This window comes from Falco cherrug, chromosome Z, assembly GCF_023634085.1.
Source record: "Falco cherrug isolate bFalChe1 chromosome Z, bFalChe1.pri, whole genome shotgun sequence".
In the NCBI taxonomy this organism is placed as follows: domain Eukaryota; kingdom Metazoa; phylum Chordata; class Aves; order Falconiformes; family Falconidae; genus Falco; species Falco cherrug.
In genome coordinates this window covers 4,688,968-4,711,629 of record NC_073720.1, presented here as the reverse complement: position 1 = coordinate 4,711,629, position 22,662 = coordinate 4,688,968, and the positions used below count along the sequence as shown (strand labels likewise).

General features: G+C 40.0%; 1 protein-coding gene across 1 annotated transcript in view; it reads right to left on the bottom strand.

The window, feature by feature from the left end:
• EPG5 (ectopic P-granules 5 autophagy tethering factor) overlaps nt 1-22,662 on the bottom strand; it is a 59,328-nt gene that overhangs the window by 12,110 nt on the left and 24,556 nt on the right. Inside the window, exons 17-37 of the mRNA XM_055699124.1 lie at nt 22,432-22,572; nt 21,554-21,698; nt 20,496-20,693; nt 19,385-19,495; nt 18,524-18,643; nt 16,804-16,970; nt 16,377-16,604; nt 14,439-14,562; nt 13,412-13,553; nt 12,200-12,371; nt 11,111-11,273; nt 10,372-10,514; nt 8,602-8,758; nt 7,467-7,661; nt 6,191-6,404; nt 5,247-5,407; nt 4,924-5,131; nt 4,192-4,267; nt 3,262-3,365; nt 2,180-2,355; nt 1,328-1,513 (exon numbers count right to left, since the gene is read on the bottom strand). Of these exons, the coding sequence (XP_055555099.1) occupies nt 1,328-1,513; nt 2,180-2,355; nt 3,262-3,365; nt 4,192-4,267; nt 4,924-5,131; nt 5,247-5,407; nt 6,191-6,404; nt 7,467-7,661; nt 8,602-8,758; nt 10,372-10,514; nt 11,111-11,273; nt 12,200-12,371; nt 13,412-13,553; nt 14,439-14,562; nt 16,377-16,604; nt 16,804-16,970; nt 18,524-18,643; nt 19,385-19,495; nt 20,496-20,693; nt 21,554-21,698; nt 22,432-22,572 (3,331 nt within the window). The remainder of the gene's footprint in view (nt 1-1,327; nt 1,514-2,179; nt 2,356-3,261; nt 3,366-4,191; nt 4,268-4,923; nt 5,132-5,246; nt 5,408-6,190; nt 6,405-7,466; nt 7,662-8,601; nt 8,759-10,371; nt 10,515-11,110; nt 11,274-12,199; nt 12,372-13,411; nt 13,554-14,438; nt 14,563-16,376; nt 16,605-16,803; nt 16,971-18,523; nt 18,644-19,384; nt 19,496-20,495; nt 20,694-21,553; nt 21,699-22,431; nt 22,573-22,662) is intronic.

Below are 22,662 nucleotides of genomic sequence, written 5' to 3'. Positions count from 1 at the left end.
GTGGCACCTCTTGACACAGCATCTCGTACTGTCTCAGAGGAAATTGAAAACAAAAGATGCTGCGAGTGGGAGAAAGCTGGCAAGCGTGACATGGGACTTCTTGAAGATCACCCAGCCCCTCTGGAAGAGTCCTCCAGAAGCAATGGACTGTGCTAGATCATCCCAACACCTAGTGTTTCTCTTTTTTATTCCAACAATTTAGAAATACTGGAAGGCAACCATAAATGGGAAAAGTGCCGAGAAATCAGGGATGATCAAATTCCCCCTCAGAGCAAGGGAACAAGAAAACCATCTCTAAATCCTAGATTAAGTAATCTGTCCCCAGTAACTCATCAGAATTAGGCAGTGCCAAGCTGCTTAAAGACATATCTGGTCTTCAAGATGTTGCTACATCATCGTGACTTGTCATCACATCATATGGAGCTAAGAAGGGAGCATTTTATGGTAAGAAATAAGTGTTTGCAACAGCAGTTCTGAGTAAGAACCAAACACCACTTATAACTCCTGAGAAAACATGTTCAGGCAGACAAATATTTTCCTTTTTGACAGCTATGAAAATAAACTGCACTCAAATGAAGTACTGATCCTAACCTCACAGGGACTACTCCCATTGCTGAGTTGTGCTTAACACAACCAACCTGAAGCGCAACCAGTACTGAAGATCAAGCTGGAGAACACCACGAACATGCACAGCAAGACGGCAGAGCCAGGCATAAGATTTTTGTGAATTATTCCTTACCATCCCTCCATGCTTTCACATTTGCCACTCAGAAAAAGCAGTGGAGATTTACATGACTGGCCATGACGGAATGAATGTGACTGAGTGAGCCTCCCAATTCCTCTCACAGCACCGCATGTGCTACAGGCATGAACGCCACAGCCAAAGCTGCTCCTGCACTCATGTCAGCAGATGGCCTGAATCAAACCAGACAGATGCTAGACACTCTTTTCACTGACATTATCAGAAAAAGCTTCACCGTAAGTTACACATAATATGTATATTTGTTCTTTCCAAAACCCAGAACGTCATTTTGTTACTCCAGGAAACTGTCTATTTATTTGCTTACTCTTTACAACACTGATGGATCACAGCACCTACAGAAGCTTCTTGAAATGAAGAGCAGTTCTTTTTTCCACACAAGTTGTACAAAATGCCTCACGTAAGGAATTAAGTCTTGGCCATCTCTGGAATACTGTTTGTCATTTTACCCACGCAAAACACACTTCTGAGTTAGTCATTCTGCAAGTGAGAAAAGTCACATTCTGTGCCCTTGCTAGCAAAGGATTATTCTTTAAGACAATTGGTATGAAACTTCATAAAAATTACCTCTTTGTCTGTCAGTTGTTCTTCCTTTGCCAACAGGACCATCATATACAGTAAACAGACAATCATGTTGCGAGTCTGAGGATGAGGGTTGGGATTCCAGGCATCAGACAGGACACTGACCCAGTTTATTTCACATAAAACATAACCCAAGAATAAGAAACAACTCTTGGGGCTGCCTCTTTCAATCTAGGAAGAAGAAAGGAAAAGAGACAAACAGATACAACAGATTCAAATACTTTCATCCTCTCCAGTTCCTTAGCCAATTATAAACCCACAGCAGCATTTTAGGTCAGAGTAGGCAGATGCTACTTCATCATCTTGTCCCCCACCGGAAGAGTTGCACATGCACCTTTTTAAGCCTCTCAAACAAGTACAGATACCAAGAAATAATATATTACAAACTCCTAGCTGCACAATTGCATCCATTTCTCTTCAAAGAGAAACTAAGAAACTCTAGCCTGTTTAGAACTACCTGAAGAACTCATCTCAAGCAGCAAATCCTAGAGCATTTCCACATTTATATGTTGTCTCAAGACAACTTGGAAGTGAGAACACCGTGACAATAGTAAAATACATTAACTCTAATGAAATACGTATTAAATATATATGTAATAAGCGAGGCATTCAAATAGAGCAATGACAGGTTACAAAGGCTGCCAGCTTTACAGCTCCCCACAACCTTGTCTAAGACTTAATGGCATTCCTTCAGAAAAATCAATCATGACATGAGCAGCTGTGAATGCTACAAACACTTTAAAAGCTTACTTGCAAAAACAACTTTCTTCAGCTCTCCAGTTATTTTCAAGGGCAACACTGACTGTGAACTTAATTCAACAAATGCTGTGTACTCACTTTGAAGAACTCTTCCATAAGCATCTGGTCTGGATGCATTTCCTTCCATGGAAGCCTTCTGAACTCAGTATGGAAAGTATAGAGAATAAACTCTGGCATTTTGGGGGCTGTGCAACATTCACAGTAATGCATCAGATGTAACCAGAGAGCCCCACGGTGGCTTGGCAACAGCTTACCTAGATTCAAAGAAAACAGCTGAATTAACAACAGAAAAAAATCAGAGAAAGCTTGATTACAGAAGGAAGTCCAATTTTGAAGATGAAAAACCATAAATGCAAGTTACACTAAAGTGCATTTGCCAAAGAAAGAAAAAAATGCACATTAAGCTATTTTTTTCTCCAAATCAACAACTGGCAAAGCTTATGATTTCATGCCCTCCCTCAATCTTTTGTAGAGTTGCTGGACAATAACCTGAAGTTATAAAATACTCCTTCCATGTAGAACATCATTGGTTTTATGTTGGGCTGTTTTGCGTTTTTTTAAAAAAAAAGATCTTATGTAGTTCACATAAATAAAATTCACAAAAATAAAACAATATGTTATTTTTAATTATTTTTACAAGATAACTCTGAATCTAGCTTGTCCCTGAAAGTTGTTAAGAGGTATTGTGAAATTCATTTTTTCCATTCCCATGTCTAATTACACATTAGGCACAAGCAGCAATGCTAAATAGGAGCTCAAAACGATCAGTCCTGGAGATTAAATTACTCTTGAGACCAGCTGTTGAGACACATGTATTGGTCATTGTGACATGCTGCTGCATATGATGTACGGGAACAACACACAGACCTGGAATGAAGTCAGGCACTTCTCATGACAGCTCATTTTATTTCGCTTTCCTTCACATTTAAGTTTGTTATCTGACAGATGCATTTATCAATCACATTATCTACCCTTGTCAAGGAAAAAAGTTGTCTTTAAGCATGAAATAAAGAAATGCTCTTGGTACCACTGCAGTGATCATCTTGGCTAGAAGTTCACAACAAACAAAATCTCTCACATCCCACATCTAAATCAAAAATCTTTTTTGGTGTATCGAACAGGAAGTGCCACCACATTAGAACAGTGTGGACTTCACTCACCTTTAAAGCTCTCATGCAAAAGCCTGATGCAATCTGTGAACAAACAGACCACGGTGGATGCTACAGGAGTGTCACTCTCTAACCAAGGATAGGAAGGATGGTTACTTAAAAGAAGTGAAATAACACAAACGTCAGTGCTGAGTTACCAGATCATAAACACTTCAGTGACTTAAATATTCTAAAGCACAGTAAATCAATACAGTACAGGTATCAACAGTTCTCTCAAAACTATTTTTTGGTACTGTCCTTTTCTTCCATAGAACATGTACATATCTAACATCACACCGAAGAGCCACAATACCACTGAGCAAGCAGAGATTACTTGTTTGGCATTTAATAACTGAATTGAAGACCAACACACAGGGATTTCTGAATGACAGCACGTACCACCTGCAATCAATCTTCTAATTAAGCGCTGAAGATGCACTCACAACCCAAAAAGCTTTTGGATTTGAAAGAAAGTAAAATTTACATGTATAGTATTACAGATAACTGTCCATGTGAAGATAGAGGTACACAAGACAGTAGAACATCACAGGACTGATTTAGTCTGAAGTTTCTTTACATACCACTGGCATTTGCAGTTGTTTTTGTTTGGCTTTTCTGTTTTAAACCAAGGTATTATAGATATTATGGCAGCTAAAATAAAAAGGGGCAGGGAAGATCTAAAATCCAGGTTTCAGTGCTTTTGGAACCAATTGTAATCTGTATTTTTCTCATCACCAAGCTCTGACAGTTCTTACATCTAAATTAACTATTCAATCCAAGCCTTGGAAAATTTGACTTAAATTGTGAATTAGTTCCATAATTAAGGATATGACATATGGCAGGATATAAGTAAGGTGACAACAGTCAAGCATTAGAAAGTAACAATATGGCTGAAGTTCTTATTTTAGCAAAAACTCATTTCATTTAAAATGCAATATATACCTTGCATTTTCCTTATCCAAGACCAGTATCCATGGTTTGAAGAGTCCAGCAATGACTGAATACAAGGACTCCAATCCTAGAAGAAAAGAAAACAAAGAAGCTGCTTTCCATCCCCTCAAATCAGCAAACATATTATACTTTTCCAAACTTGAATACAAGGTCCTTTGCTTATTCCAACACTTAATCTGTTCTTCCTGGTCAAATAAAAACTTAAAATACAATATGCTTATTAGTAACTCTGGTTAATAATAGTTGTTTTAACAACAATCATAAGCATTTTGCATTGCTCTAGGTGTTTTATTAATATCACTTCACACATCTGAGATTGTGGGGGTAATGATGACTCACAATTTAAACGTACATATACTAAAACAAAAGTGTTTTGGCAGTTTCCTCCAAATCAAAAAATCATACCAAGGTGACATTCAATAGTCCCTTGTTCCCAAACCCCTGCTCAGTGCAAAAGGCTGAAGAAAGTATGATCTCTTCATAAAATAAGTTTAAAACAAGCTCAAATACAAACAAGCTTTCTGCAACAAGCATAAAGATAAAGCATAAAGTCCCACACAGCCATGAAGTAGCATCAACATTTCCCACCTGTATTTTAATGTTCTCAGCATTGTACAAATACAGAGTAAGAAGATTTTACTGTATATTTAAATGACGTTTAACATAGGAAATTAGAGAAACTGAATGCCTGTTCTTAAGTAATTTGCTTTTAAGACACATTACCTGCTAGAATTTTATTACTGCCAACAGGCTCTTGGGCTAAATTGGCAACTTCACTGTCAATAAGTTGCTGAATAAGATACTCCAGAAACTTATTCACTTCAGACACATACGGACTCCATTTTGAAAACAGGCCAAAAGTCCTGAAGTCTACTGAAGCCAGTCGGAGTTTGCAAAAAGATGTCGAAAGCCATTCTATTGACTCTCTAACCTGTAAAAAGAAGGAACCTATTAATCAGCTACAGAAAGACTGCACAGCAGTGTTATTTGTCACTGGTGGGCAGCTGTTGCACCTGAAAAACATAATAAACCAAAAAGGCACACACCTGCTCTTCAGAGAGAATAATTTTCACAGCATCCCGCCGTACAGGACTTTCAGGAGAATCACTTTTCTTGATAATTCCCTGTTCAGTCACTGGCGAAGCACACCCCAAAGCTTTAAGTGATGCCTTCCAACAGTCAGGGCTTAGAAGCTGCTCTGATGAGCCTTAGGAGAAAGAGAAGGGAATGCATTTTTGAAAATCGGGAAAAGGTATTAGTCCCTTTCTCAATAAGAGTTAGAAAATATTGAAATTAGATGTCTCTACTACCTGAAAAAAATTAGGCAAGGCATGAGTTTGAAAGGCCCAAGTTTAAGGGTGAGAGATTCTCCAATTCCAAAGCATAAGTAATTTAACATTCCCTTTTGGCATCTGCATGTTCTCTTCTTAGAGAGTTTCCCAAGCACTTAGTACACCCCAGGCTACAAACACATATTAAGAGACAATTGCTGCCTCAGCACATGCAGTTTGACAGAAAGTAAGTACTTTTCCTCTCATTTTAGAGACACATCAGATTATAGGTAGCATCTAATGTCAACTACGACAATTTCTGCAGATTTCAGTATCAGCCCCTGCTACCCATTAATCCTATTCTCAGTTTGACATGGAAGGGTGCTCATGATGCTGCAGTACAGATTGTGGCATAATTATAGTTAATAAGCATTTCCATTAATAGAAACCTTTCCTCCATCCGTCTCCTGTAATATGGGCTGAAAATCTGTTGTCACTGACACATGTACTTTGATCTGCAGAAGAGTGTTTCTTTCTAGTAGAGCTAAAATATGGCTCATAAAAACACATCACATAGCACGCACATAAAAGTGCAAAGAGAAACTTAAGAAAGTTTAAATCATTCCGTGTTTGTTGCTATTTAACTACTGCATGCAGTTCAGATTTTTAAGCCAGATTTGTGTATGAAAGGCTTTGTACGCATCGATTCGGATACTCACTTTGCACAAACAATCTTAGGAAATCACTGTAGTGATCAGGGAACTGATACTGGAGAAGGTTAGTCCAATGCTTGCAGAAGATATTAAATGGCATCGAAATATCTTCTTCAGGTTCAAGGCCACATATATTGAGAGCCAAGTGAATAGACTCCAGAAGCTTGGTACGTTCAGACAGAGGTGGCTTAGCAATGCTTAACCACTGTGTAAGGTCAAACTAGAACAGAGGACAGGAAGCATTGGTAAGTAGAAGCTTTAACAGCCACAACACCTTTAGAAGGGAGAAATTGTCAGGGGAAAAGAAATCCTGAAATTTGTATGTTTAAGAATGAGAATTTGCACCTCATTAGCCTTAACTCAAAACCAAGATAATGCTCACCAAAGGTTATAATTTAACATATTGCAGGAGTCCCTGAACTTAAGAAAACAACCTTGGCAGGGTCCTCAGATTCATAAAGACAGGTATGAATTTCCACACTTCAGTACCACTGCCAAACACACGCTTACAAGCATCAGACCACACTGATCGCCGCAGCCCATGAACTTGCAGGTAGGAGGTCACAGCTGTGACCTCCAAGCCATCTGTTCAGACCTAGGTCAGCAGGGACAGTGCTGATCACTGCCGCTAAGGACAGCTGTGAATAGCAGGCAGTCAGCACTGGGCATGACTCTGAGCTGTCCTTAGCGCCGGTGTAACTAATGAAGAGAATCAGAGACACGTCAAAGTATATTAATTTCTCCACTGACAATACAGATAGGCGTACCACACAGATCTGAAACTAGAGATGCACTAATCACTCACTCTTACCTAACTCTGTATGTTTTACGATTGGCATCCATATCCTTCCTGCCTAACAGAAATGGAAGATTCAGACACTGTTCCACATATGAATTTTTATTATTGTTAAGATAACTGGGATTCACTTGCTGTTTTGATGAATGTCTCTGCAGAGATATCAGGCAGAAGCTGCCATCAAGAGCCTGCTCTAATTTCAAGAGTAAGAGTGCACTGATGACTAAGCCCTAGGAAACACATACCATCTGGGCTTGGAAAGGGTAGTTTAAGCTTCCTATTTGCTTTTGCCTCCAGTTCCTTTGGAACTTAAACACAATCTAAACCATTCAGGATGAGCAACACAGGTCTACAGAACCTACCAATGTTATTTTAACCTACCAGATTTGCACCTCTTTCTTCCTTAGCCTGAAGTCACAGTCTTCAGGGAAATAACACCCACAAAAGCAACTCACAAACCAGATGTGGTACTCATGAGTACTTTACCTTTGTCAGCAGCATGAAGACAACATCACTGTTACCCTCACTCAGAAAGGCCACAACTTCTTCATATAAAGTCACAAATTCATCAGGAGAGGCAACAGGAGTGAAGTAAGGAGAAAGGAGAGTACAGAGCCTTCGATCCTGCAGGATTGTCTGGAGGAGACGTTTGCACTCTGACTTTGTCCCACTGATGAACACCTGAGGAAATTGGGAATGGTCACAAAAATGGCCCATTATGAATCTGTCAGAACACACCTCTTAGAGCTTTCTGTCAAGACAAGCACAATTTTGGTCCTTTTTTAAAAAGGAAAGCTTTCTCAAACAGACTGTATGAGATAAATCATAAAATACTGTTGTACCACACGATATAATGTAAAACAAACATGTTTCTCTAGGATACTTACGAACAGCACTTGTGACCATGCAGTTGTCTAAAAATACAATTTTGCTGATGGGATAGCAAAATAAAACAAATCCAGATTTCAGCAGCCCTGCCTGATATTAGGAAAAATTTAAACAGAATTATGACTATGAAGATTTTTCAGCACTTCAGCTGTTAGCTGCACATGGAAACAAACAGTATCTGAGAGATTAAAGTAAATACCTGGACCCAAACTAGAGGCTAATGCTTTTTCTCAGAGCACCCACGTAACGTGTTCCCCACAGCAAAATTTACCACCACCACCAAGCACTATGTTCTCTATCAGTAAACTTCTGGCTAACTCTCTACAGAGAATACTGCAACGCTGTAGAAGAAAGGTATCTAAATACAGAGGCTGGCAAGATATGCATCAGCTACAAAGTGATCAGTAACAGCAAAATTTATGCCAAAATACTGTTATGCACTGGAGGTACCCAAACTTTCATTAACTGCCAAAAAATCCAGCTTGCCTTACCATTTAACTAACACGGTAAGCATCTATTAGCATTAATCAGGCATCCAGAGCAACAGTTTTTATTTTGCTTATATGTAAAATTAAACACTCCCAAAGACTATATATTATACAACTAGTTGAAAGGAAAATGGGATAGAAGCTTAATTTCCAGCCTTCTGAATTTTTTAGGATCCCCCTCCCCCCAATATCAGCAGGCAACTGGAATAAGCATTAGGAATCCAAAAGTCAGAGAATAAACTCACTTGGCCCAGAATCTCAATGCAGGATGTGAAGAACTGCCTTGTGGGAGGATTGCGTTGAGTTTCATCACACACATATTCCGCTAACATAAAAAACAAACTAATTCCAACTTTCTTAATGGCAGACATAGGCTGCACCTTGTAGATATTTATTAAGGCCCTAGGGGGGAAAGAAAAAACACCCAGATTAAATTTATGTATGGTAAAAAATGCGTGACAATATAAAGGTTTCTTGCCAATATATGGCCTTGAGATGGGTATTTCTGGCTTACATTGTAATCAAGCACGGGTTCACAGAATGAGAGCATGGTTGAGGTTGGGAGGGACCTCTGTAGGACATCCGGACAAAGCCCCCAGGCTCAGCCAGGGGCACTTACAGCTAGATGCCCAGGACTACGTCTAGATGGCTTTTGAGTGAGTATCTCCAAGGACGGAGACTCCACAACCTCCCCTGGCAGTTTGTGTCACCTCTCACAGTAAAAAAATGTGGTTCCTGACCTCCAGAGGGAACCTCCAGTGTCTCAGATTGCACCCACTGCCTCTTGTCCTGTCACTGGGCACCCCTGAAAAGAGCCTAGCTCCACGTTCTTCGCACCCTCCCTTTGGTATTTCTATACATTGATAAGAACCTCCTTGAACCTTCTCATACTCTGGCTTGAACAGACCCAGCTTTAGCTCAAGTAATTTTGCTGCCTGAAATGGTTACCTCCAAAACTTAGAAAGGTTCCATAATCAGTCAGAAAGTGATCATCAGATTTTTCACGGCACAGCTCCAATAGATTATTTCTCCCTCAAATCATGTGTTCATCACTGTCGTAGGCCATCTCAACTATATTTGCACTACACGAAAATTTACTTCCTTTTACTTAACAGGGTCAGCAATACAAGAATTAAAACAGAATCAACTTTTTCTTGTGTACTACCACATAAATATTTTGTTGAGCTCAAACTCCTATATTCACTGAGTCTGAGGTAAAACATCTGAAGAACATGCAATTCCACAAATGCAGATCCAAAGAACTAGCTCATCCACAGAATTTTTCAGCTTAACAATCAAGAATGAACATGTAGAAACAGTAAGTAAATATTTTTACTTGTACAGTGAGTACAATCTATAGGGAACCAACTACACTAGAAGAATCTCAGCAGAGATCTACAAGATTAAGAAGAATGGTGTTGCAAAACTGGACCTCCGGGATGAACTCTAAAAAGTATTCAAGTTGAAAAGGGCTATGGAATAATCCATTTATTCACACCCCTCCCAAAAAAAGTAGTATTATGTATTCCTCTTCCACTGCACGACTTAGTTCTTTAATAGAGGGTTATGATTTGAAGAAGCTTTTCAATCTGTGAAACAATCTCCTGCACTGTAACAGGGAAAAATAGAGAGAGATTAGAAACATAGTTCAATCTATGGCCAAGAAAGCTGTGGTCCAAGTTTGCTGTTTCCTGAAGTTTAACACAGCACCCTTGCCATCATTCAACGTACTTTTGCAGGGTTAGAAGGGCTATTCTAATACACAGTACAATAAACTGAAGCGGAAAACAGTACTGTGTGCCCTGTTGAGGCCGAGGAACCTTCTGATAATATAACGGTAATTCCTGTAGAGGTCTGTGTCACAAACATACAATGCAGGTCTCCAGATTCAAGCTCTGTCATTGACCCAAGTTGATAAGCATTACGAGAAACACGCAAACAGGTTGCACATTTTAACTCGAACATACAGAAAAAAATAAAAAACACTACCTAAAACAATTGTCTGAACAACCTACGTTATAAAATTTTCCACATGTACTGCTGCTTCCACAACACCCGGAGAAGGTGGCTTCGTAGCTTCTGCCTGCAGTTGTCTTGCTTCTTTACGCAAAGCATGAAGCTGCTGGCTCACTGCTTCATTTTTATGTTTCCTTTCAAACTAAATGACAAAAAGACACATATTCATTTCAGAATAGTATTTTTTGCTAAAACTCTTTGATGTTATACCTATTTGTAAAAATGAAGCAGAGCTCAGTAAAAGAACTCTGTATATGCAGGGTTTTCCCCTGACATCTTTGATCAGATTTAGTATTTCACGCCCAAACACACATCCTTGGTCATGTTCCTATTTAATTATCACACACTAATATAATTTACATCTTTTATAAAAGACACAATCCACAAGGACAGAAACTTGTATGATTTCCTTGATCCCCTCTACTAAGCAACATGAGAAGACTCCTATAAACATTTTCACACGTCTATTCCTACCAATAAGCATATTCACACATTCACACATTGTAAAGCAGTTTTAGAATGGATACTAAGAGCAAGACAAACTATATGCAACAACTTATTCTTCAGCTGTTGAACTGCATCTCCTTTTAAGCATTACATACGACGTATTTCAGGTAACTACTATGTGTGTATGGATTTATTTAGTCAACAGCTACTACTCTTGTAACCACTCAGCCATTCCACTGTCATTATCCACACCCAACAGCCCCAAAACAGAAGCTATGCCATGTCTCTAACCTGGATGGTTAGAAGAGCTGCTCCCTGACAGCCTTTATTTGAAGTTCCTCTGCACTCCAAATGGAGAGTGATCTGCTCTTCCCGATTGACATACAGCTTAGGTACTGTGTCCAATATTTCACTGTTAAGAGCAACATGCTGAGATTCCCAGAGTGCTGCAGTTCTGAAAAGCATTTATTAATAAAGTTACCAAAAGCTTTACTGAAAGCAGCAACGCTAAGAATTTGTAAGCAAGAGATGAGACTTCAATGTGCTGTACAAAGACTCGTGACACTTTTCTAGAAAACATAAAAGGTTATTAAATTAGTGTTAAAGCCTCAAAGTAATAGCAGTTCAAGGTAATAAAGAAATCTGTTCATAAGAACAAAACTACTCAAGTCTGCATGAGTTCTTTTTAATTATTCTATAGGACAACTTGAAATGAAATCAAATAGATCACCTTCTGTAGGAAATGCAGTTTTACACCAGACAAAGAGCTGGACTGTAGGATGATGCAGTCAACACAAAAAAAACACCTAAAATTGCTGCTGGAATTGCTTAGAAACATCCTCTCTTGGGCTTAGCAAGTGTTGTTTTGGCTTGTAGCATCATTATTAAATTACTATATTGGGTGAGAAGAGCTATAGTGCCATGCACTTTGTTTGAAAACAACTCAGCTGGATTCTCTTCCGAATATTAAAAACAGGAAGTCTCTCACTCACAAAGCTAAGTCTCAGAAATCATACTTCTCTCTTGGGGGCTCCAAGTGCTTCATATTGCAGCTCCTACACTAGTGCAAAAGGGTTAACTAACCTACTGTTACAAATCTAGGCTAAAGTGAGGCTTTATTTTAAGAAGTATGCAAAAAGAGAAAAGAAACTGGGAAAGTTAGATATCTAATGACTGAGATTACATCAGCTGACAAGACCTGTGTAAAGGAATGAAATAACATGATAGCCAAGAAGAAAGAAAAAAGTAAAAAATGGGACAAGAAGCAGAAGTCAAGCACTGCAGTCTTGTGCCAAGACCACAAGTGAGGTTGCTGTAAAGGGCACCTGAAAACACAGCTGGACATGCTAGTGAGGCAGAAGGAAAACAGTTATGTCTTACTTGGCATGTTGCTGCAAGATGTTAAGGTCCATGCGCATGAGCTGAATTGCTTCCTTCTGACTTACTAGACTGGCAGAGGAAATAACTGGCACAGGAGTTTTCATCGTCTGGAGCGGAAGAGGGGGCTTGGGAGTATCAAACTTCTTCAAATGATTTATTATCCTCTCCTTGGCTAGAAGGGAAAGCAGAAGCAATTTCTGTCAATAATGAAAGTTTATGAGAAAAAAAAATTCTGCATGAAACATTTTTAGCAGCAGATAAATATTTCTCAGGATAAAAAAAGTCACTTAACTAATCTTCCTATTTCTGCTGACAAAGTTTATTTCACACAGCTGATTTTTGTGACCAGCTCCATCACACAAACATTAGGATGCAAGGCCCCACTGCTTTCTTTGTTTCCCCTCAGCCACTCCTACCTTCTACCAATCCAATTTTCTTCTTATCACCACATTTATACCCTCCATCTGACAGAGGCTCCCACACCCACTCTAAACCAAATTCATCTTCCTTTCCCTGCAATTCATCCTCATCTCTAGTCATGTCAGCTCCAGTTTCTCCCCAAAGCATGGCCTCTCTCCTCCTGCTGATTCACACTCAGTTCCTTTGCCCAAACAGTGCCAACACACATAGGAAACTATTCCAATTTCCTTCTGTTCCCTCCCTCCCCTTTTTTAATCAGTCCTCAGAAAAATCCAATCTCTCCATATCCTTAATATTCCTAATTAATATCCCTACCACAACTATTATCCCCTTCTGTGCTAGAACAAACGCTTTCACAATGCCAAAATTCCAGGGAAATGTATTGGGAATAACAGCAAAACAAAAAAATCCACACAAATGAGAGAACCTTTCTGTTTTCAGTCACAGTAGTTTTTGCCTTTGCTTACAGCTGTTTACCTAAACTTTGCAAAAATTCAGCCTGTCTGGAGCATGCTCTGTGCAGAGGAATCTTTAGGGTGCTCACCCACAAAGCTCTAGGTACAACATGTCCTGCTGTTCTACGATGTGGCCAAAATCATCAATGCTAGCTTCTCGCGTGAGCATCTGAGTGAGAACACCACTGAAACTTCATGCAAATACTACACCCATGGAAAACAGGCTATGTTATCATCTTTATTCCCAGACATCTTTAGGTTCCTGAAGAAAACAGGGTTTTAACATGCTAATCATTCTTTCTGGCCCAGTTTCACTAACAATATTCTTATCTCTTACCTAAAAAAGGGTTGGTGAAATCTGTTCGCCCTGTAGAAATACAGATTGTATGTGATTCAAGCTGAACTCGAAACCAAAGCTTTAGAGCTTCCTGAAACTCATGGTGTATGAGTTCAACATTGACATACTCCATCCACAAATCCTGAAGCACAAAAGAATTACATTATCATTCCCATTTTAGTCAGTACCATATACTATACATCCATTCCAGTAGCTGGGGAACTCAAATAAGCACATAAAAGTAGACCCTGCAGGTTTAAGTCATAGGGAAATTATTACTAGGTGAAAAAAAAAGTATACTGAAGAGCTGCAGAATTACTATCACATATACAGATAAGCTACTGAAAAGTATTCGTGACAGAAGAAATCTGACAAGCACATACGGCATAATTTCTAACAAATAAGAGAGAAAGGGTACAGATGATTAAAACAGATGAAACAAAGATAGTCCAAACATAGTGGCATGATTAACTGTAGTCAGGCTAAAGCAGGCTGCCATCTCCAGTAGTCACATACACTGAAGGAATAAAAACTAAGCAGGCATGAGGAAACACCCTTTCAAAATCTCCCCTCTCACAGGGGTTTTTTAGTTATACTAACTCTTTGGGCTTACTGCACAGAGTACTACACACTTCTCACCCATTCGCTTATATTTGAACCTGACACATTACAGACTACCAGTATGAGATTTCAGTTTCCAGTCTTTTGGCATTTAAAGTTCAAACTTCAGTAAAATTTTCTTAGAATACAGCAAGAATTACAGAAGAGTACAGAATAAGTACTGTGTTCTCATTAAGACATGCAAAAAATCTACTCACTATTTCTCAATATGTTTCTCAAATATAAAGGCAGGCGGTTTGGGACTGCACAGGATTTTTAGGAAAAAAATTAGAGCTGTGAAGATATCGTACATGCTGTATGCATATTAAAGACCAGTGACACCAAGTCTCTCACTACTTTAGAGGACCCATTTTAACAAGAGACATGAATTTTGGATCCCAGATTGCCAGTGCCATTAGCACTTCACCTGTTGATTCTGCATGACTTTAGCCAGTCTATGTGCATCATACTGCTTCGGTAAAGAAGGAATGTATGTGTCTCCTTCCTGGAAACTCTCTTCTTCCAACCACAGAATAAAAGTGTTACAAAGCCTGAGAAGAAAACAAAAAAGGAAAAACACACAACAATGTGAACTTCGTCTGCAGAGCAAGTATTACACAGCAGTCTCATTCTGGGGTTCAGAGTTAAGGCAATAAATAATGCCACTGGGTGACAAGGCTCAAAACGTAGGTGTTTCAGACGCCTTGTGACTAGCAAGTCAGCAAGTGTCAAAGACCATCAGTGGAAAGAAGTTATTTAGAAAAACATGAGGGGCAATAACAAAGAACATCAGAACAAATTCTGAAAAGGAAAACATTTGTGCAAGTTAGCACATGACGCAGGACTGGAATAGTCTCTCATGTCAGGGAATCTCAACCTCAACCCCATTCAAAAGATCTAAAGAAAAATCAGTACATTTGAGCAAGTCTGGCTTCCCACCCCATGACTTCTCTAGAGTTTCTGCTACAAAAGGCCAAACCTGAGCTGAGTTACATCTTTTAATTTCCCTTCAGACTAATTCATGGCTAGGTGATTCTCATTTCCTTCTCTGTTAACACTGTACTTTAATATAAATATACCTCTTTTTTCAACTGGCATTGTTCTACTGAGTGGTACCCTTTCTATGATCATACCATTCAAGCTTTCCTGACAAGAACTAGAATGCCACTATATCTTCACACTGTGGTATTAAATACCACTAGCAAACTGCTGTTTTCTGTATAGTGTCATTAGTGAAAAAAATGGAAGTAGTCTAGTTCCAGGAGTCAGACGTCATGAACTCTACGAATATTTTCCCTCCTGTCTAGGTGGTCATTAAACTTCCCAAGCATAATATTTACTTGGCTGTAGAACAGTCTGGTTTTATGTTGGAGTGGGGAACTCCTTTGAAATGAAAGATTGACAATATTAATCAAGTTTCACCCAGTGAGCATCTCTGGGTAATTTTTCCACAAATGACCAGGGAGGATGTATGATGTCCCTTGTTTGTTTGTACAGCGCCTACTGATTGCTGGGGTGGGAAGAACTTAAGCTCAGAACCCACGTGCCCAAACCCTCTGAATGAAGGACTCTTTTCGAAGAATCCTTTCAACTAGTTTCTGGGAGTATGTAGATACTGTCATACTGCAAACATTTAAGGTAGACTTGTCAGACCAAAAGCCTCCGCGTAACAGAATCACGGACTTCTGAAAAGCATAGTGACAGTTTCAGTGTGCATGAAATACGAAGCTCTTAAGTTATCACCCCTTACACAAGTGAGCGCTCACCAGCTGCGTCGCGGTGACCATGCCCATCTCCTCAGTCTATTCCAAGACAAGGAAACAGTTTTGGGCTAACATTTTGGTTAAGCTTTGGTATCACTTTCTAGCTGGCACAGAGACCACTTGTCACAACTCAACTTTAACATGTTAACGGGGTAAGCCACACCAATGGACTCATGTGTTGAAGTCCCCAGTAAACTCCCTGATGAAGTAATCTTACTAAGACATAAATTTAGACCCTGGTTTGTAACAAACAGGTGTATACACACAAAGGAGCATTTCACACTTATAGCTAATGATGTACATACTCACCAGGCATGTCTAAACAACAAGTATTTTACCATCATGGGAATATAATTAATTAAAAAGCAAAGCTCTCTCCTAAGGGGAGCAACAACTCTATCAACAATGTTTTATTTTTAGCAGTAAAATCATCACCCTCTCAAACAAAACAAGTTGTGTCAACAGTCGAACGGATTTGACCCCAGCTATGCATGTAACAACTGCCTGCGGTACATCCAGGTCAGCCAAGCTTTGCATCTCCCACAGCTAAGGCTGTGCTTTAGTAGTTAGTAAGTAAGACTGAACCGGGCAGACTTTTTTACCTGACAAGTTCCTTATGCAGTTCTGGTGAAGTCAGGTAATCTGGTGAGCAGCTTGCCTTCTCTGGTGATCTGTCACTGCCCTCTGCGGGACTCTCCACTCTTAGTGCTTTACTGGCAGCGTGGTGGAAGTCTGCTACCTCTGTTAAGCGCTGCTTCATTTCATTTAGTAAGTTAACATGAGTTGCACTCTGGAAAAAACGTCTTCCAATACAGCCATCTACAGGTAATCTAAAAATTAACAAAAAAGCACAACAAAGCCTTGTTGCAAGTGTCAAATGAGCATCTCTGCAAATAAATCCATTCTGTAAAGCAGCTGCTGGTACCCACTGCTTTCAGCTGCAGCCTTAGTGTGAAGCACTTAATCTCACCTGCAGTGCAAACTTACTAGTGCTTGCTAATGTACTAGAACCCTTATGATCACACTCACCCATACTGCGGTCCTGGTCGGTGAAGGTAAAGGAAGAAGAACTTCTGCCAGATTAGCGGCATGAGAGGGTGATCAGCGGGGGTAGCAAGGGCCTGGTGAGCCCAGCGGTAAATCATCAGCCTCTGAAGGGAAGGCACAATGGGCAGCTTCAGCTGGGTCTGTGCTTTCTGCAGAAAGAACATTTTCAGACAAGTGTTCTGCTGCAGTTCCCTGTAACAGATTCTCACAGGTTAACTTAACAGATTAACACAACTACAAAGAAGAAAACTTCAGAAACATTAGAGGCCTTAGAGGAAGAGCTGCCCAGCTCATGGTTATGCTGGACAGCTGTTAGACAGCAGTGCTACACCTCTGATGCTTAAAAAAGTGTGACACTTCTGCGAGGCAAGGCCAACATATGGACCATTGGTATTAATTACAGTTAATTGCCATTCTCCCTCACAGAGTTAAGGTGTTCCTGATTGACATCACTGGTCTTGTGGGAGTCTGAGAACAAAGCAACAGCAAAGCACACTGCATGTTCCAACCAGCAAAAAATAAGTCTTAAGCCATATGAGAACACAGAATTCTATAGTGTTACTTTTAGCTTTTTCCAAGACTACATTACATACAGCCCTAGTGAAAAATCTAAAACATAAAAAAGTAATGTGAAGAAAGAATACATAAGGACAAAAAACTTCCTTTTGCAAAAGCAGACAAAGGCAAAGCAATGTATGAGCAGCAGCATGCCATGTTAGCAACACAGAACACTACTCCAACAGACCCACTAAATCATTAAGAAGTCACACACCAAGCTTCCACAGATCGTGCCTGAAGCAGGGGAACAAGAGGCTTTTCCAAGTTCCCAGGTCTCAGCACAGACCCTGGCAGTACCTCAGTCCCCTCACTAGACCTCTAGAACCCTCAGCACCCTCTCCCACACACTAACTACATACCATCTCATTGTTTTCCAGCTAAATGAAGGCGTACAAGCCAAGGCAAAAACATTCTCCAGACTAGCCTCCAAGGATGCAAGACATTACCAGTCTGGACACAGCCCAGGCAAACCTATTTCCATAGAGCTTCCCGACCACCTTCCTCATTAAAACATACTGTAACAGCTGCGATGAAGGATTGGCCAAAAGTTACACTTTGACTCTAGACATCTTTGGTTTCCACTTGCTTCATTCCAGAATTTCTAACTGAATTTGGGCAAAGAACCTAGAAAATGCTGCAGCATGGCTTAAAACACACCCGACTAAGTGCCTTTTTAAGAGAGAGACCTAAGTAGTTCCGAAAGCCTTGAAAAATAATTCAGCAAATACAGAGAAAAGTCCAGTCTTCTGCAAAATTTAAATGATCTTAGAATGTTCTTCGAAATGTAGGCACATTTTCCCAGCGGTAAATTAAGAGTATCTGCATTGTCTCAGTGGTATAAAATCCACTGAAGACAGTGAGGCATTCAGATGACCCAGAAAATCATACAAGAGCACTAACTAGTGAAGTTTTCTGTAAATAATGATATATTAAAGAAGATATTTGCACAGTAGTTTCAAAATGTTCAACTCAAAATGTAAAGGAAAACTACCCTAAGGTATACTTTCTCCTGGAAAGCCAGATAAAGCAGTAGTTATGCTTTTATCCTGGGTTAGAAAAACTACGTAAGATCAAAATCAAACAATACAAGAGAACACTTCTCCAGTAGTTCTCTCCAACAAAAGCGGATGAACAGTTCTCTCACCTTCAAAGCTTGATCAGGAGTTAAAGCATTAACAACCAGCTCCCACTCCACAACTCTGCGAAGCTGTGAATCTTCTTCAAATATTGACTCCATATTTAACACCATCCATGAAAACCAGACCTGTGCAACACAGTAACAACAGAAACACTGATAAAGTGACAAGGGTAGGATCAAGAAGCTTGCTGTTTTCTTAAGAGGAATATGTCTTTGCCAGATTCTCGTTACCAAGCTGCAAAAGAAGCCCATACCACACACAAAAACCAGTTTCCTTCTTATCTACTTTAAAAATTCTCCTTTGTATTTTGTAAAATCTTGGGAAAGGAGGAGGAAACCATAGAGTTCTGGAGGCAACAACCTACTCAAACCCAGTAAAATAAGATCTCCTCTCTCCTACCTGGCACTACACATCTGCAGTTGAAGTACTGCAGGTTTTTTTCCTTTTTGCTCAAATGAGGAACTTTCTTAAGCAGACAGAAAGCAACTAGTATTCAAAATATTTATCAGAGACTGATCTAATAGAAAGTCAGGCTTCATGTACTTTCTCTCATTAAACATACTGAGAACAATTGAAGATTAAAAAAATCTGAACTAACAAATCCTATTATATAAATTCTTGGACACAGATCAGACAAACTCTCTGTGCAAAATGTCCATGTTCCCCTTAGTGTAATAAAGGCACAGCATTCTGTTCAGCTACATTAGGATTTTATCACAAGAAAACACACAAACACTGGGATAGGAAGGAAGAGGGAACAAGAGAAAATCTGCAAAAACCTGCCAAAGCAGGAAAACAAAAGCCACCTAGACACCTGTTTATTGCTTATCCCAGGGCTGTTCATACATCATCATTGTGCCACTTACCTGTGAGGAATTGGCATTGCCCTCAACAAAGGAAGGAGTCACATTGCTTGCCACGATCCAGCTGACAAGCGAAGACAGCAGACCTTTGTCACAATGATAGCCCAAAGCATTCTGCATGGAAACAGAAAACATTTGGGGGATGATTTACAAGCTACAGGTATGTCACTCAGCCTTCACCCAGATTCCTTTCTGCCTCGTGTTGCTACTTCCCAACTTTAGCTCAGCCAGCTAGCACTGAAATGCCTGCTTATAGATTGTTACAGTGACAGTGTTGGTCTTTTCAGGAGAAGAAGCTCTGGTTTTGTGCTAAACACGCTATCAAACATTTGAAATGCTAAAACCAGAAAATACTGCAGAAGAATGGCTGCAGAAGCATGGCTTTAGAATCTCTGAAGACCTGCACAATCCAGGCCTGGTATCAGAATAGGCCTGCAATCAGAATTGTGCTGAAGTTGCTGTGCTGGAGGTAACAAGAAAGGTAGCCTTGAGCTACTCTTGAATCCTGAGACCAAGTCATTATGTTGTGCCAACAGGCCGTGGCTGTAACGAGCTACAGCTGCTGGGAAAGAGGTGCAGGGCCAAGAGAGATAGGGACCGTATGGGAAAATAGGGAGTAACAAACTACAAGGCTGAAGCACAGCAACACGATTAGCTACATGGATAGAATGCTTATTTCAGTCATGATAATTAGGGGAGTGAGAACCGCGCGCGTTTAGAGACTACTAACCAATTCTATTTCTGCTTTACGAATATGCATGTGTATCGGTTCTATGTGAGTAGTGTTAGAAACTAATAAAGCTGAGCAGGATGCATAACTCGTATTGAGCGTCTTCTTGACTCCAGCGAACCCTTCTTCCAACAAAATACTACGATAGAACTCATATGAATGAAACCTGTGTTCCAAATAGGTTTTAATAATAATGATTATTGAAATATCAGACATTTCATTACTCTTGGACCTACTCAGAAAGAGATCAGAAAACCCCATTATCACTCAGCATCACGAATGTTCTTGTTACATTTCAGGAAGATACATTCACACCAAAATTAGAATGAGTAACAGAACTGATTATTTATTCAATAGCCAGACCAATATACCACACCCATTTACCTTATGTTGTTGGTAAAGCAGCTTTTGTATACAGTCCTCCTGACTGTACTGAAAAGCAGCTTTACACAAGTCATCCAGCAAGAAGAGTGTTGCCTGGTCCCTGTGCCACAGCTGCTGGCTGGTGAGGAGCTGAGCCCAGAACTCCAGTACTGCAGCCGGCCCCACTCCATTTGGCTGGTCACTTAGGAAAATGTGCGTCTGCCAAATTGAACGGTAAAATTACTCAAGAGACTGCAGCTTCAATTGAAGTTTAAGAATTTATTGGTAAGTGTTTAACTTGCACAAGGCTATGGGCTTATCCTTTAAATAAAAAATTCATAATAATGCTCTCTACACCCATGTAAAAACAGCCTTGTCATCTCCAAACTCCAAACTTTTGCAGATTCTGCAGCCTGGAGAGCCGAGCATCTTGCACAATCAGCAAACACAGATGCAAAAGTCGTAAGCGGGACCCCTGTGACCTGCAGACATAAATGGCACCTATTTCTGTAGCACAGCCTGATGTTCTTGCAAAAGGACTTCCCAGAGCAGGTCAGTTTTCCTTTAGTCCTTAACCCTGTCTAACATTAGCAGGCCTTGACTCTTGACCTCTTTGCAATTAGCAAAAAATACTACTATTCCTTAACATAGGAACATTTTATCATACCCCAGCCATAAATTAATGGACAAAAGCAAAGCTTTCAAACATTAATGTATCTGTTGCGTTCCTCAACTAACACAAGCAAGAAAGTAGCACTGCATATCAACATTCCCTTTTTAGGCAGTTTTGACCGGGCATTAGAAAATAAGTTTTCCAAGAAGCCTGGAAAGCACATATTGTTGTTACATCCAGTGTCACAAGAGTTGCCAGATTTAGGCAAGTTTAAGCAGAAGTATTTCAGGAAAACAAATCCAACTATTCATGCTTGATGAAGGGTATTCTGTGGCTGCAGAAAAGCCAGATTCAGCATTCTTGCTAAGCTTAAACGCTAACTCAGTCAAAAAAGCCTACCTGTTTTTAAAAGAAAACTTTGCCGCCCCCCCCCCCCCCCCCCCCCGTTTTTGTATGGTCTTCTTACCTGTATCATACTACTGAGCAGCTTAACATTTTCTCCATAGCTCACTCCTGTCAAGTGCTGTGTAACTTTGTGGGTAACCTGCAGGGTCATGCCTTGAGGGACTCCACTATCCAGATGAAGGAACAGTCGGACATAAGATAAAAACCTAGGGATGTCAACAAATTAAAGTAATTCTAAAATTTCTCCTACTGTGTAATAGAAAGCAAGCCTGCTTCTAGAATATTTAAAACCAGCTCAGCAGCACTGGTGACACCAATACACAAGGTCTTTAATTCACAGCCATACTGTAGATTTAATTACTTCATTTTAACCAATTTATAGGCACAGTGTGAGTAGTTCATGGCACACTAATTCATGGCAGCTCATCCGGACTGAATACAATTCTTGATCAACATCAGCACCCAAATCTAGCCCGAGAGTTGTCTGGGAGACTGGCAGGTGGTTCAAGTCAAAAGCCCCCAGAGACCACACTATTAATTGACCACAACAGAGAGCTGAGGTCCAGCGCCTGAGAAAGCTCCCAGCCGTTGCCCAACTTACCCAGTAGACAAGCAGGCAATACCATTTTACTGTGTCACTTTCTCACCCATCTAAACACAACAACTACTTGCAAATACAGTTGTCTGAAGACCACTTCTGTGACACAGCATCAGCATCAGTGACAATTGTACATATGATGTCAGGACACACTTCCACTACTTCCTCAGCCAGAGTCAACATCAAAATGTAACTCTGCAAGGAAACCAGATGTACTCCCCCATCATGTATCACATTCTCACTGGATGCAAAATCCAGAACGAAGCCTGACAAGTTTAACAGTTAAGATTAACTTTCATTGTTCTTTATCCATAAATGTATTAGGAACATATAATGCTTACTGTTCATTCTTCAGGAGGTAATACGGGCAAGAGTAAAATAAGGGTAAAATTTTATCCAGCACATGGACCACTGTTCTCAGATATCTAGACTGGACGAGCACACCCAACAGACGGATCCCTTCAGCACAGAACTTCTCAACACTGTAAAGACAAAATAAGAAAGAAAGAAAGAAAACCACAATGACTATCAGTAGAAAGGGAAATAGGGTGTTGATTTTTATGTGAACTGAG